Here is a 15,384-nt window from a genome sequence, read left to right as displayed (position 1 = left end):
CATGTTCCTTTACTGTTAGTGATGTCAGAGCCGCAGCAGCTTTCAAGGAAACCGAGCTCCCTGTCACCTCTAAGTAAACTGGGAAATCCAGGAGCTCTAAACTAAGAGTAGAAAAATTTTACTTCATAAAACTGAAATATGTCATATGGCCTAAATACTGTAATCAAAGTCAAAAGACAGGGGAAAATATTTGTGATGTTTGTGACAAAAGATTACTACCTAAAATATGAAGAAGGATTATAAGTAGATTTTTAAAAGTTAAAGAATCCAGTGGGAAAATGGGCAAAGAGTGTGACAGGCAGTTCACAGACAGGGAGGCCCAAATGCGACAAATAGTGACAGGGCCCCACCCGCTCAGGAGGCGCGGTGTCACCTGCTAGGGTGGCCGAGAGGAGTGAGGGTGACACGGGGCGGGAAGGCTGTGAGGGGAATGCTCCCAGTTGCTGCTGCCACGGCCGCTTCAGCTTCGTGCAAAAGGTCTATTGAGAACACACCTTTCTGTGAACACTCGAGTAGAGCATCTTACAGAAACAGAAGCAGCCACACCGTAAGCGTCTATATGCAAAGACGCATCTGAGCGTTTCAGTGTCGTCTGCAGGGCGGACATGAATAAATGAAGACCATCTGTGTGTCCCCAGTAGGAAAGGGCCACATGGCTTCAGTCCCGTCCGAGGGCCTCCTGCAGAGGGGCGGGGGGGGGACGCAGGGCGCACTCGGTGCAGGGCGGTCCTGGGGGCGGAAGGGCACTGCTCCCCCCTCCTGCTCCGTGTGTGTGCTGCTTTGCTGTCTCGTTAGACTGGGTATTGGGTGGATCTCCCTCCTCTTATTTTCTAGTAATAGTAAAATATGGCTGGGCTGGCTCCTTTCCAAATCATACTTTTAATATTTTTAAAAACAAAATGAAATGTCTGACTTAAAAAAAAACACCTGCTGGGTTTAGCATTTGTTCCTTTCTTCTGTGGGAATAATGTTTGGGAGAGTCCTGATTAACTGGAAGCGTGCAGCTCTGACAGTCAGCAGATAGTTGTAATTCTGCTGTGTCCGCAGCCTGGCAGCATAGTGGGCGTGGGGCCGAGGGAGGGTTGGAAGGCCATGCCTGCTCCCCCTTGCTCTCCCCCCACTTTCCCTCCTCTGCCTCCCCTCTCCCTCTCCCTCTGTCCTCTCCCTTTCCCCGTGCCCCCTCCCTCCCACACTTCCCAGGTGTTAAACCCCTCTTAAGAGTCAGGCATGTGCTAGAGTGGCACTGATGACACGGAAAGACAAGGTCCTGCCCTGGTAATCCGTGTAGAGGTGACCTGACAGATAAGACAGTTCCAGACAGTCTTGGTAAGCACTTGCATTGACGCCACCAGACTCCAGCTGGAGGAGCCCCTGGGAGGAGGTTCAACCCCCCCAGGAGCCCACCCAGCCTCCTCCCTGCACTCACACTTGCCCTGTTCCTCCCGCTGTCCGGCTTCCAGATGCCCTGAGAGGTGCACCCTCTCTCCTTTCGTAGCAGCTATACTGTCCCAACACACACAGGCAGACACACACGCAAGTATACACACACGCACCCACATGTGTAAAGCTCCCTGAGGTAGGAGGGGGTCAGTCTGGTTCTCAGGCTTGTGCATCAGGCATGGGGTTATGGGAGATCCCTCGGCAGCCCGGGGCCAAGCCCAAAGGGGCGTTTTATCAAAGCTCACCCGGCTGAGAGCACAGACGAGTGATAGGGGGAGCCAAGGTTGGGGGTGGTGCAGCAACTGGTCAGGACACCGTGTAGGAGAGCCCAGAGCTCCGACCTGACACCCAGGTGTGGCCCAAGAAGGACGGAGGGGAAAGGAAGATTCCAGAAGGCACAGCCAGTAGCTAGGGAGCAGGGGAGAGGGAGTCAGGCTGGAGTTGGAGGATGGCACTCTGTGGCTGAGACACGCCGGGTCCAGGCGAGCAGAAACCTGGTGTGATGTCACAGGCCCCAGGAACAGCGAGCTTTCCAGCATCTGTGGTGCTGTGTGAGCCCAGTTTGTGCAATGCTGTAGAAGTTTTAAGGAATTTGTTGTTACGCAATAAATGTAAGCAGTCTGTGGATTCTTACAGAGAGCTTTCCAGAACAGGTCAGCCTTTATCCTGTCGCCCTCTGCCCCGCCGTCACCCTTCTCCCCGCCGGCTGCCTCCTGGCCACCGCCCACGCCCAGCAAGTCCCATGACCCACAGCCTCAGCCGTGCTTGGCTCTCGAGGCCTTCTGGGGGTGGGGTCAAGAAAATGTTGTTTAGGAGACCCTGGGCCATAGCAGGGGGCTGTTGACGTCTTTGAGACCTGCCATCCGGAGCTCTGGGACCCCTGGAGCCGGCAGTGGCTGCTCGCCGCCTTGGGGGCGGGGTAGGGCTGGTTAATGGGGTGCAGCTGAGCTCTAACTGTGTCCTGTTTACGTGTGGAAGTTGCGTGTTTTCACGTGGAATCGCAGTGGTTTTTATCAAAAACCAGCACTGAAGAATTTCTCGTAAGTTTTCAAAGTTTGTTTGTGCCGTTTCATCACGTCGTTGATCCAGGACCGATGGGTTTATAATGCAGCTTTCTGACTACAAGACTTTCTGCTTTCTCTCCCTGTCGGTCAGTCATGCGTTAGCAATTCTGTATCAGCTTGAAACTTCGTGGCTTAGGAATGCAGTCCCATCTCTCTGAAGGACTCGCACCCATTGTAGGTCATGTGTTTTCTGTCTGTTGTGCTGACAGAATTCCGAGTGGGTGTCACCTGGGGCAGCACGCCGTGTGTCCCTGCGCTCTGCCTTTCCACCTGGGCCGGCCGGGAAGGCCTCTGCAGAGAGGTCCAGCCAAGCCTGAGGCGGGAGCAGGAGGGAGCCGAGGCCTCAGGCTGATGGCCTGGGTGTGAGAACAGCATTCTCTAGATATCAGTTATTGACTCCCTCGCAGATGTGAAACTGTGTGATGCTCCTGGAAGACGCTTTGTGTTGACAGCAGCCTTGTCTTGGATCCTGAGAGCATCTTGTGTTTTCCTAGGTGGCATCAAAGATTCCCTTTGCCACAGATCTGATGGATAATGAGAAAATACCAAAGAATTCATTTGGAAAAATGAGACAAAGCAAAGAGAAATCATCGCCAGCAAGTAAAGAAATGGGGTTAGTAATGGGTTGTGCTCCAGAACTCCTGGGGCTCAGTCCCCTGCTGCCACGTGCATTTGCTCCCTGCCCCCCAGCCCCTGCTGAGTGCCTCCTGGAGTCCAGGCATGTGGTAGGCTCAGGGACAGATGGAGAGTGGGAGAGGCGTGGTCCCTGCCCCCAGGGAGCCCCCATAGCCACTTCCCACTTAGGTCCCCTCGGCCCCTAGAAGCCCTTTCCCCACCCAGAGTGGCAGCTGCTCTGGGGTCCTGGCATGTGACCCCTTTAACCTCATCAGCAAGCATTTCTTTGGTTTTCCCGGGTTCACAGTGGGTAGTGGTCTAGCGTCTGCACCCCTGGAATTACTGCTAAGCGTGCCCATCCTTCCTCAGCTGCTCTGAGGCCTTGTCTATAAAGACCCCCCACCAGACTGAACCTCCGTGTATGTGTGTGTGTGTCTGTCTGTGCATTTTGCCAAGAAACTTCACCCTCTGATTCCTCCCCTCTGCATCACACACACACTTCTCAGGCAGCCCGGAGACACCAGGAAGCCCTGAGGCTTCGGCATGGCCCTGCTATGCCCTTCTTGCTTTTGTGGCCTGCTCCTGCCCACACCAGGCCCCCTGCGGGTATGCAGTGGAGGAGGCTCCCCCGGGCTCAGAGCCAGAGCCGAAGTGAGCTGTGGGCCATGGGGGATGCACCTGCTCCTGGCCCGCAGCCCTTTCCTGGGAGGACCGGCCGGCTGCCCGGCTGCACGGCCCCCTGCTGTGTATTGTAGCAGCTCTGGAGACCACTTGAGGTCCTAGAGGCCTGGAGGCAGGTCACGATGGAATGCATGGGGCAGCGAGGGGGTCTTCTTTTCTCAGGGAATCATTCCCCTCTTGGCCAGGAGCTCTGGGAGAAACTCCAGGTCTGCAGATTGAATCAGCCCCCAGCCATTGGGGATGGTTTAGACTAAAATTGACAGCGTTTGCATGTTCTCTCACATCCCCCAGGGCATCTGGGTCACCCTGATGGGCCCTTAGAAAGCTCACAGCAGCCCACGTCCATCCACAGACTGCCCGCTGCCCTGCAGGCATGAGTTTACTAATAACAGGAGTCTGCGGCACTTGGCGAGAGTGCGCCGGACCCTGGGGCCTGTTGTGCAGGATGCGGGAGGCTGCCATGCTATCTCCGCAACAGTTATTCTGAAAAGCAAACGAAACAGAGACAGACCTTGCTGCTGGGTGCAGTGCGGTGGGAGGCCGGGCGGCGGGAGCATTGGTGCTCTGGATGGACGCGCCTCGGCACCCCACGCCCGAGGCGCTACGGGGGTCTGTGGGGTGTGAGACGCTGCAGCAGGGTCTCGGGTCTCTCTGCCATCTGAGTGTGATCATGCTTAAAGTCAAAGGACAGGAACCCAAATCCCTGATGCTAGCAGAACAAGTAGGTCTAAAATCCTCACTTTATACAATATTCTGTGCTCTTCTGAGGACTCATGAAAAGTGTGTATTTCATAGGAAAACAAAGACACACTCTTCTCCTTTGTGTAGCACAACATGCTGTGTCCTAAATAATATCTTAAATGAATTTGAAGTTTCTAAAGGAGAGTGTGTGTTCCAGTGGCTTTTAAGCTAAGGAGAAGGGCTGGGAGAGGCGGCTGGGGGTCTGTCCGTGAGCTGGGCCCAGAGGGAGCGGGGCCGGAGGGAACGGGGCCCAGAGGGAGCAGGGGCCTGGAGGGAGCAGGGACCTCTTATGGCTGTGCTGTCACTGCATTGGGAGGGCATACAAGCCCCAGGACTGTGATTTGTTCTGGAGGAGAAAAGGAAAACTCTTTCTCCCCTGTTGGAATTGAAATCGCTGAGGCTCAAAGTGTAAAATCATTCTCTTATTGCCCTTTGCTTTCTCAGTGCCGCCCAAGAGGGGGATTTAGAAGAAAAGCTAAAGCAGCACATAGAGCAAATGCACGAACGAAGGAAAAGGTTTCGGGGGATGGTCCCACTCGAGGAAATAAGGAAGGCTACACAGGACTTGGAAATTGTAAGTATTTGTTGGCTCTATTTAAAAACAAATTATTTTATTAAAAATCAAAGAGAACTTGCTATGCCTTTGCAGAGCATGCATTCTCTAAAATTGTGAGGAGGCGTTTTATGTGCCTACAGCGTGGGACGTTCCAGAATTTCGGTTGGTCGGAGGATAAGGAAATGTTTCTGCGAGTGTGAGCCCTCAGATGTGTTCGTTGCGCCACCTGACGGTCCCCGGCAGCAGTCTCTGCGTTATCAGTGGATGGGACAGGACGTGTCTGTGGGGTCCTCACCTGACGCTCCTGCCCAGCAGAGCCTGGCAGGGCCGTGAGGGCTGCCGCTGCGGAGACGGCCTTGGCTGCATCTGGGCCACGTGCTGACGGGCCACAGTGTTCATGTGCTGGGACGGTTGGTGTCTTCTCACCCAGCTGCTGGCATCGTCCATCTGTTCCACAGACACTGATAAGCACCTACTGTGTGTGCAGAGACGTCTGGGATTCTGAGAGTCATGCAGTGATCAAGGAAGACACTGTTCCACCCTGAATGACACACAGTCAGGCCATCCAGCCTGTGAAAGGAAGCCGCTGCCCTCGCCGAGAGTGACCAGGCCTTGACGAGAACCGTGATGCCAGTGTGCCCTCGCTTCTCATGGCCGCAGGAAGACATGCCTGTTCTCCGAGACCACCCAGGCCCCTGGCTCATGGGGTGGTTCAGATCTTCATGTCGCACCCTGGTGCAGCCACTTGGGTCTGGGTGGCGCTGGGCCATGCCCCCAGAGCCAGCGGCACCATCCCCACACCTCATTTGAGGGCTCCGTTGCTGTTGTCCCCTCTTTGCTGGGGCCCAGGCGGGGATGAGGGAGGGAGGAGGGCAGGCTGGGCTGGGCCACTTGAGAGACCCCACCTGGTCAGACGCGGCCCCCTCTTCTCAGACCATTTTCCTTCCCAGCCCGGAGAATTTCACCTGCCTCAGGTGAGCCTTTGTTCTCTCCAAATCTGTTGTTAATGCATATAGCTTCATCCTTGGACGCCCAAAATCCTACCTCTCAGGGCTTCTAAATATCTGATCTGAACCCACTGCTTCAGATTATGGACTCAAAAGTCTGTTTGGTGTTATGAACAACTCTAGGCTCACAAATTTGATAACCTACATGAAATGGACCAATTCCTTGAAAGACGCTATGTGCTAAAACTCACACAAGAAGAAACAGACAATCTGACTAGGCCAATATCTATTCAATTTAATCAATAGTTAATAATTTTCCAATGGGTTCACTGATGAATTCTGTGAAACAGTTAAGGAAGAAATTATACCAACTCCACAATCTCTTCCAGAAGATGGAAGCCGATGGATACTTCCTAACTCGCTCTGTGAGGCCAGCATTACCCTAATACGAAGACCAAAGACGTTACGTGAGGGGAAGAGTGCAGGCCGATCTCTCTCATGAACAAGAGGCAGAAATCCTCAACAGAATATTAGCAAATTGAATTCAGCAAAGTTTAAAAAGAATTATTTGTGACGACCAAGTGGAATCTATGCCAGGTGTGGAAGGCTCATTCAACATTTGAAAATAAGTTTGTGTAATGCATCACATCATGGCTAAAGAGGAAAAATCACATAATCATAGAGATGCAGAAAAAGTGTTCGACAAAATCCAACACTCACTGGGGCCGGCCCAGTGGTGCAGTGGTTAAGTTTGCACGTTACACTTCGGTGGCCCAGGGTTCCCCAGTTTGGATCCCGGGTGCGGACATGGCACCGCTTGGCAAGCCATGCTGTGGTAGGCGTCCCACATATAAAGTGGAAGAAGATGGACACGGATGTTACCTCAGGGCCAGTCTTCCTCAGCAAAAAGAGGAGGATTGGCAGCAGGTCTTAGCTCGGGGCTAATCTTCCTCAAAAAAAAAAAAAAAATCCAACACTCATTAATGATAAAAACTCTCGGCAAACTAGGAATCGAGGGGAACTTCCTCCACTTGAAAAAGAACATCTACAGAAACTACAGCTAGCATCATACTTAATGTTAGAAACTAGATGCTTTTCCCCTAAGATCTGGAACAAGGTAAGTGTGTCCTCCTCACTATTTCAACATCGTATTGGAAATCCTAGCTAATGCAATAAGTCAATAAAAGAAAAAAAAGAAATAAAGGTTACACAGATTAAGATGGAAGAGATAAAACTGTGTTTGTTCTCAGATGACATGATTGTCCAAGTAGAAAATCCCAAAGAATCAACCAAAAAAGTTCCTCAAACTAACAAGCGATTATAGCAAGGTTGCAGGATACAAGGTTGATATACAAAAGTCAGTCACTTACTGTATACCAGCAATGAACCAAGTGGAGTTTGAAATTAAAAACACAATACCGTTTACATTAGCACCAAAAAAAAATGGTGCTAGGCATAAATCTAACAAAATATGTACAAAATCTATATGAGGAAAACTACAAAACTCTGATGAAAGAGACCAAGAAAGACCCAAATATATGGAAAGATGTTCCGTGTTCATGATTAGGAAGACTCAATATTGTCAAGATGTCAGTTCTTCCCAACTTGGTCTGTAGGTTCAATGCAATCTCATTCAAACTCCTGGCAAGTTATTTTGTGGATATCAACAAACTAATTGTAAAGTTTATATGGAGAGGCAAGAGACCCAGAACACCCAACATGCTATGGCAGGAGAGGGACAAAGTTGGAGGATTAACGCTACCCAACATCAAGACTTACCATAAAGCTACAGTGATCAAGACAGTGGGGCATTGGTGAAAGCACAGACAAATTGATCGATGGAACACAAGAGAGAGTCCAGAAATAGACTCACCTAAATATAGTCAACTGATCTTTGACAAAGGAAGAAACGCAACTCAATGGAGCAAAGATAGTCTGCAACACTTCTAGATAGTGCTGGCTATCCATGGACAACTGGACATCCATGTCAGAAAAATGAATCTAGACACAGACCTTACTCCCTTCACAAAAATTTACTCAAAGTGGCTCACTCTCATCAGACTGTATACATTAAATATATGTAGGTTTTTTGTATATCAGTTATATCTCAACAAAGTTATAAAAAAAAAATGGATCACAGACCTACATGTAAAATACAAAACTCCCAGAAGACAACATGGGAGAAAATCTGGAAGACCTTGAGCTGGCGATGACTATTTACATAGAACTTCAGGAGCATGAAAGAAAAAACGGGTAAGTTGACTTCATTAAAATTTAAAAATTCTGTTCTGTGAAAGACACTGTCAAAAGAATAAGACAAGCCCCAGACTTGGAGAAAATATTTGCAAGACTCATTTAATAAAGAACTGTTATCCCAAATATACAAAGAAGTCTTAAAAACTCAACAATAAGAAAACAACCCAATTAACAAATGGTCCACAGCTCTCAACAGACACCTTATCAAAGAAGATATATAGATGTTAACTATATAGATGCTTGACATCACAGGTCATTAGGAATTGCAAATTAAAACAAGCAGATACCACCACACACCTGTTAGAATGGCTGTGAACGCTGAAAACACCAAATGCTGGTGAGGATGTGGAGCGTCCCAAACTCAGATTCGTTGCTGGTGAGGATGCAAAATGGTGCAGACACTTTGGAAGACAGTTTGGCAATTTCTAACAAAATTCAACCTACTCTTAACTATCCATCCCGCAATGATGCTCTTTGGAGTTTACCCGAGAGTTGACACCATGTCCACACAAAAACCTGCACGCGGATGTTTCTAGCAGCTTTGTCCGTAATTGTCAAAACTTGGAAGCAACCAACACATCCTTCAGTAGGAGACTGGATAAGCTGCGGTCCATCCATACAGTAGAGTATTACTCAGCCCTGGAAAGAAATGAGCTCTCAAGCCATGAAAAGACATGGAGGAACCTTAAATGCACGTTACTAAGTGACAGAAGCCAATCTGAAAAGGCTACGTACTCTATTATTTCGACTATACAGCATTCTGGAAAAGGGTAAAACTATGGAGACAGTAAAAAAAATCATTCTTTGCCAGGGTTTGGGGGAGAGAGGGCTGAACAGGCGGAGCTCAGAGGCGGTGGGGCAGTGAAACTCTGCGATGCTATGATGGTGGGTCTGTGTCCTCACACGTCCAGGCGCACAGAAGGTGTGACGCTGAGTGAAGCCCCGTGTGGACTGTGGACTCGTGCTGACGATGTGTCAGTGCTGCTCCTTCCCTTGTGACAAGTGACCGTCTGGTGGAGGATGGAAACTACTCTACAGAAAGAAAATCTATTAATTTCAAAAAAGTCTATTTTGAAACTGAAACCTGAGCACTGGCTCTTGTGCTCTGCACTGTTCCCCGGTGACCCCTTCCCCGAGGAAGGAGCTCAGAGTGCCCTGCTGCCCCAGGGAGGGAGAGCCAGTAGACCAGAAGAGAGTGACACGAAGGAAACCGCAGTGGATGGTCTCGAATGCCTGCTCCAGCGCAGGCTCGTCTCTTCCTTCTCTGTCACAGCTACCACGTGGGGAAGGTGGTGTCTGCCCACTTCACAGGACGGAAAGCCGAGCCCCTGGAAGATGGGGCGACCGGCCCAAGGTGACGCGGTACAGCTGGCCTTTGAGACAACCCAGGTTTGTCTGGACCCCGAGCCTGTGCGCAACTCTGTGCTGCCCCCTTGGGGACACGAGCCACTGAGTTTACTTCAGGCTTTAAAGCTTCTCTCTGCTTTTCTGTGATTAAAGACATCTACCCAAGTTTCTTGAGACGTGGGCAGCTCGGCCACCCTGGGTTGCTGCTGAGGGCCTGGCTCCCAGGTGACTCTCGGAGCTTCAGGGAGGAGGGACGTGCTGCCCCACCAAGGAGAGCTGGAAATGCCCACTCCCCGCGGCCACACGGTCCGTGCAGCTCTGGGCTCGCAGAGGCCCAAGTGTTCCCACAGCATTCGCTTCCTTCCTGCCACGTCCTGGCGTCGGGAGAGCCAGAGGAAGGCGCGACGTGTAAGTTCTCAGGAACACAGTTGGGAAGCAGCCTGTCTCGCCCCGTGGAAGTTGGCGGTGTCGAGGCACACTGTCCTGCTCTTCCCGGTGGCGTTGGCTGCTCTGGCAGCTCCTTCCTGCCCTCCTGCATCCCGCTCGCCTCCAGCAGGGCCCGCCTGCGCGTCTGGGCTGTGATTGAGGTGCTAGGGAAAGTACACGAAAGACGCTCCTCATCTCCCCTCGCAACTCTGTTCAGGATCGGCCAGGCCAGCGGTAGAAGGTTCTCAAGTTCAAAACAATTGGGAATGAGATCCAGGCCGTGGAGCACAGCTGGGCGAGAGGGGCCCCTGAGGCTGGTGGGATGTGTCGGCGGGCATAGCGGGGCGGTCTGATAGCTTCATTTTAGGAGATGATCTTGATTATCCTTTTGTTTTCTGAAATTTCCCTCTGAGGACCTGACTCTCCCAAGGCCCAGTCCATTTCAAGTGACCATCTTTTTTTATACCGCCCACACAGGACCACTAGCCAAAAAGAAGAGTGCTGTGTCTTTTCGCCCGGGTGGGGAACAAGTCTGTCCAGTCCTGGGGAGAGGACGGCTCAGCTCTGCCTGCCCTGGGGGTGAGCCTGTCCTTCTGCCTCCCGCAGGAGGGCTGGTCCTGGCGGAGCTCCCGTGAGCAGGAGCGCCTGGGCCCCAAGTGCTCGTGCGCCAACCCAGGCCTGTCCTCTGGAGCCTCCACCCTGAGGCAGCACTGGAGCCAGAGCCCTGGCCTGTCCGCAGCTGGCGCGGAGTCCCCGTGGGCGGGCCTCGCTGCAGCCCAGGGCGGGCATGCGAGGTGAGACATGTGTGCACCATACGAGCTCCCACCCAGCCCCTCGGAAGCAGAGGTGTCGTGTCCAGCCTGCCTCCTTCCCCTCTGGTTTCCTTCTGCACAGCAGTGTGGTGGCCAAGCGCCAGGCCAGTGGTCAGTGAGCAGCTCTCGCAGCTGGTATGCCGGCTGTGGGAGACACAAGCGCCCTGGCCAGAGCTGGTGTGAGAGTGGACGGCCAGGATGGACGCCTGGTGAGAGCCAGAAACAGCCAGACAGAAGAGGGACATGCTGAGAACAGGCCAGCCAGTGGACCTGCCCTCCAGGGGTGCACAGCCATTCTGCACATGGGTTAATCTTCAGTCCGCCCCGAGACTCCAGCAGAATGACAGGAAAGGAGCAAAGTATGCGGACTCCTCAGAGCAGACAAAGTGGAGAAATGTCGACTTCTCCTGTTGTCATTTGTCACAGAGCACGTGCCACCCCATTAAAGGCCGTGCTTCCCAGCCTCCCTTGTGGCTAGACGAGGGCATGTGACTACCTTCTAGCCAATAGGATGGGAGTGGAAAATGTGCATAAACTTCCTGAGCTTGTCTTCCCCTCTCTCTGGCTGGAATGCAAACATGATGGCAGGAGCTGGGGCAGCCATCTCAGACCCTGAGGTGAAAGCCTTGGATTGAGGAGCAGAGTAATGTTCTCCAACACCTAGAGCTGCCCTCTTAGGTAAACCCTCCACCTGGTGTTCCACCGCCATCATCTGGATCTCTGTTACAGCTGCTAGGCCTGCATCCTAACCCACACTCAGGCCAGTGTGGTTTGGGAAGAAGAAAGCCACCTAGTGAGGCAGTGGAAGGGCCAACTGAGAGGAGTGCCCACAGGAAGCTAACCCCCAAACACAGGACTGGGAAACTGAAACAGGGTGAGAGGTGAAAGTGTGCGAGGTCAGATGAGGCCCCAGGCTCTCCTCCCCACCCTGCCTGTCAGCGGCTGACTCCAGCCCACCCAGCAGGAGGCCTAGGGTGTGGTCTCTGGAGAGGGTGAACAAGGAGGCACCACTCCACTAAGGCCCGGAGGCTTTCCTGAGCGCGGCGAGTGGGGAGGCTCCGGCCTGCGCTGGTGCTGGGGGCCAGCCCATCCCCTCTAGTCACAAGATAGGAGGGTCTTCACTGAAGAAGTCACCTGACCAACACAAATGACCAGAGAATCCTGACCCTCGGGCATCCCTGGCCTGACCCAGCCGACAAGGCTGCCTCCCAGCTGAAGCCCCGTGCCACACACACCCGATGGAATCTCGTTTTAGCGCCTCCTCCTGGAGGGGCTGGGAGCCAGGCTTGAGCAGCCTCCGGGGAAGGCCCAAGAAGCAGGAGGCTGGAGCCGCTGCCACCGCCTGGGAAGGTGCTCGTGGAAGAGGCGGGGCCACTGGAAAGAAACTAAAAATTGAAAACGAGAATGAGATCCTCTGGATGATAATAGAAAATTTTGCTCCCACGAAACAAGTGGTTATAGAAACAGAACTCTCAGATTGCCAAGAACTCGGAGTTAAGTTAAAAATATGGCAAAAATTTTTAAAAATTAAAAAAAATGTGAATCAATAGGTGAAGTGGAGTGAGTCCCCTAGGAAGCAGAGCGAAGGGAAGAGGAGAGAGGGAAACGGAGGAGCTGACCTGGAGGACTGGCCGAGGGGTGACGCCACCGGGCAGATCCTGGGAGAGGTGAATCCAGAAGACGCAAGAAGGTTTCTCACCAAGGAACGCGTGTCCAGATGGAAAGCCTGCCTTGTGCCCCGCCCCAGGCTCGGGGTCCTGAACCGAGAGGAGGGGACCCCGTGAGGTTGTGGCGGTGGGGAGGGAATGGGGCACACGCTGAGGAGCAGGAAAGACGGTGGAGCCGCTCCTCACGGCGGCAGAGCCGTCTGCAGCCTGGGCGGGGGCTCGTGCACAGACGCCAAGCCAGGCGCCAGCACAGAGTGGAGGCGAGGACTCTTCCCACACAGCCGTCCCTGGAAGCCACCGCGGGACGCCTTCTCCCACAACAAGGGGCAAACCGAGGAGGAAGCAAGTGTCCCCAAAAAAGGGAGCTGACCAACGAGTGGCCAGGAGCCCCAATGGCAGCCAGCGAGGACCCCAGAGGGTCTCTCCAGCAGAGACAGATGAGTCTGAGGACTGACCTGGGGAGAGGGATGTGGAGCGGAGTTCCACAGTTTGGGAGGATTCAGTGACAGGTGTGGAGGAAACAAAGTAAGTGTTTTAAAGGAGCAGGTCCGGATTCCACAAAGAACACAGATTTCCACGGGAAAGAAAGTGGCACCAGCAGATTCTTGTTGGATCAGCAGCAAGCAGTGTTTACCTGCTCATAACACAGAAACCTGAATGTGGATTCGACCCCAACTATGAGGGGAGGAGGGGGTGCGGAGTCTCAGGGTGCCTGGGCTTGAGGTGGAGGTCCGGGTTATGCCCCAGGGAGGCAGGTCTGAGGGGAGGGGGGAGGAGGAGGGAGGGGGGAGGAGGAGGGAGCGGGGAAGGAAGGGAGCACGAAGGAGGAGAGAGAAGTGCCCCCTCCCTGGGGTGGGGAGGTCCCAGCCCTGCAGACACAGGTGCTGCTGGCCCAGTTCTGTGAGGCAGAGGCTGGAAAGGGCCGGCTCTGGGCTGCTGGCTCTGGCCCACCTGAGGGCCGCGGGGCCTCGTGCCCCTGTCACCTCTTTCTGGCCCAGCAGACTGTCTGGGAATGTGGGATTTGGAGCAGAAAGCCTGCCCCTGATTCCAGGCTCGGCCATCCCTGTGTCTGTGAACGAGGGTGGCCCTCGTGGCCCTGCCTGCCCAGGGCAGGTGTGGGTCTCAGGTGCAATCATGGTCGGCAGGTTGGTCAACGAGCCCCTTGGGGATGGAGCAGGAGAGCCTGGCTCTCCCTTTGCCTGTTCGTTGATTGGCATTTCTTCAGATGGCTGTGTGCCCAGGACGCCAAGGTGGGCCCTGGAGGGGGCCCAGGCGAGCAGCCCACGTGTCTGTCTGGAGAGGTGGTGGTCCTCACAAGGAGGGGAGGTGGGGCAGGCGTGCCCACCTGGCTCCTTGAGGAGGGGCCGCCCCTGAGCAGGCGACGGCTCTGCTCACCTCCATGGGGCCAGCCTGTCAGAGCCAGAGGTGCAATGCTGTCCCAGGTCCGCCCGCCTGGCTAACTTCCACCCCCTCCTTTTCTCCCCAAGGGCAGAAAGCTACAGGATGAAGTAATGAAACTAAAATTGGGATCGACTTTGAGCGAAAATCACCGATTCACAGCTCTCTCTGGAAACCTGTCACTTCGCCCGCCTGCATCACAGCCTCAGAATATATTTTTTAACACGAAATATTAAGAATCTGAAAAAGTTTACAGATACTAATGGCAAGGTGTCGCCTGTACTGACTGAGACATCACCGACCCGACCCTCGGCTGGGCGTCCTGTCCTCAGGTGTCTCGTGTGTGGTGGGGGTGCGGGGGGATCTATTGGGATTTGATGTAACTCTGGTGATTTATTCAGACGCCTCTTCTTCTCATTTCTGCTGCTTTTCTGGGGCTGTAAAGGTTTGAGCTGCTTGAGAAGAGACTGCTGTAAACAAGCCGCGTGCTGTTCGTTTCTGTCGACATGTTTCTGCCAGTCCAGTTGACAGAATGTTCTGGATGTTAGCACCTGCCCCTCCCCCTCTGCCACTCTGCCACCCAGGTCACAAATGTAATCACAGCTTTCAGTGACTCCCTGTTCTATTGTGGGGGAGGCCAGGTCTCCAATTCCTGCCAGGTCAGAAGCCCTGTGGTCCTGTCTGCCCTGGAGGGAGGGCAGCTTGCTCGAGGGCATTGGGGAGCTCACCTGCTGGCAGCCTTGGCCTCGCCCTGCATGTGGGGCAGCAGGTGCCCCTTGGCCTCGCCCTGCACGTGGGGCAGTGGGCGCAGTGGGCACAGCCCTGCCCTGTGGCTCCCGGGCCTCCATCCACAGAGCAGTCTTTATCACGTCCTCACCAGGCTATTCAGATTCTGACGGGTCTCTGCCCTGTAGGTCTGATTGGATGTTAAATAAGGGCTTGATCTTGAAAACATCTTTGATTTGATTTCTTTAATAGATATAGGATTATTCAGATTTTCTGTTTTTGTGTTAACTTTAGTAAATATGTTTTTAATGAATTTTTGCATTTCATCCAAGTTGTCAAATTTATAGCATCAAGTCCTTCAGATGACCTGGACCCGGGCCCTTGTGGCCACCGGCCTCACTCTGGTTGTAGTAGCCACACAGGGTGTCCAGGCCCCCTCAGAAGGTCCCAGTGCCCTGGCCCCTCGGGGAATGGGGTCCCCAGGTCTGAGATGGATGGATGTCAGGGGGTCTGCTCGCTTTTCCTGGCCCCACTCTCACTCGTCAGGGTCAGGACCACTGAGAGCAGCAGGAAGAGGGTTGGGGGCATCAAGACCCACACGCTTAGGGTCTGGGGAAACTCTGAGCCCCACTGGTAAATGTGGACTCTATAGCCAGAAACCACAGCGACACTGATGGCTCCTAGAAACCAGACTCGCAGTGGGAGTGA

General features: G+C 53.3%; 1 protein-coding gene across 3 annotated transcripts in view; it reads left to right on the top strand.

Annotated features, from left to right (window-relative positions):
• LRRC27 (leucine rich repeat containing 27) overlaps positions 1 to 14,989 on the top strand; it is a 43,229-nt gene extending 28,240 nt beyond the window's left edge. Inside the window, exons 9-11 of one of the 3 annotated variants that reach the window (XM_014856842.3) lie at positions 2,999 to 3,117; positions 4,986 to 5,115; positions 14,040 to 14,989. In XM_014856842.3, the coding sequence (XP_014712328.3) occupies positions 2,999 to 3,117; positions 4,986 to 5,115; positions 14,040 to 14,186 (396 nt within the window). In that variant the 3' untranslated portion in view covers positions 14,187 to 14,989. Of the gene's footprint in view, positions 1 to 2,998; positions 3,118 to 4,985; positions 5,116 to 5,237; positions 7,224 to 14,039 lie in introns of those variants that run through there. The other 2 variants (XM_014856843.3, XR_011506907.1) reach the window with 2 other exon arrangements.
• The last annotated feature ends 395 nt before the right edge of the window (positions 14,990 to 15,384 follow it).

This window comes from Equus asinus, chromosome 2 (assembly GCF_041296235.1).
Source record: "Equus asinus isolate D_3611 breed Donkey chromosome 2, EquAss-T2T_v2, whole genome shotgun sequence".
NCBI lineage: Eukaryota > Metazoa > Chordata > Mammalia > Perissodactyla > Equidae > Equus > Equus asinus.
This window is presented reverse-complemented; position numbering and strand designations above follow the sequence as displayed.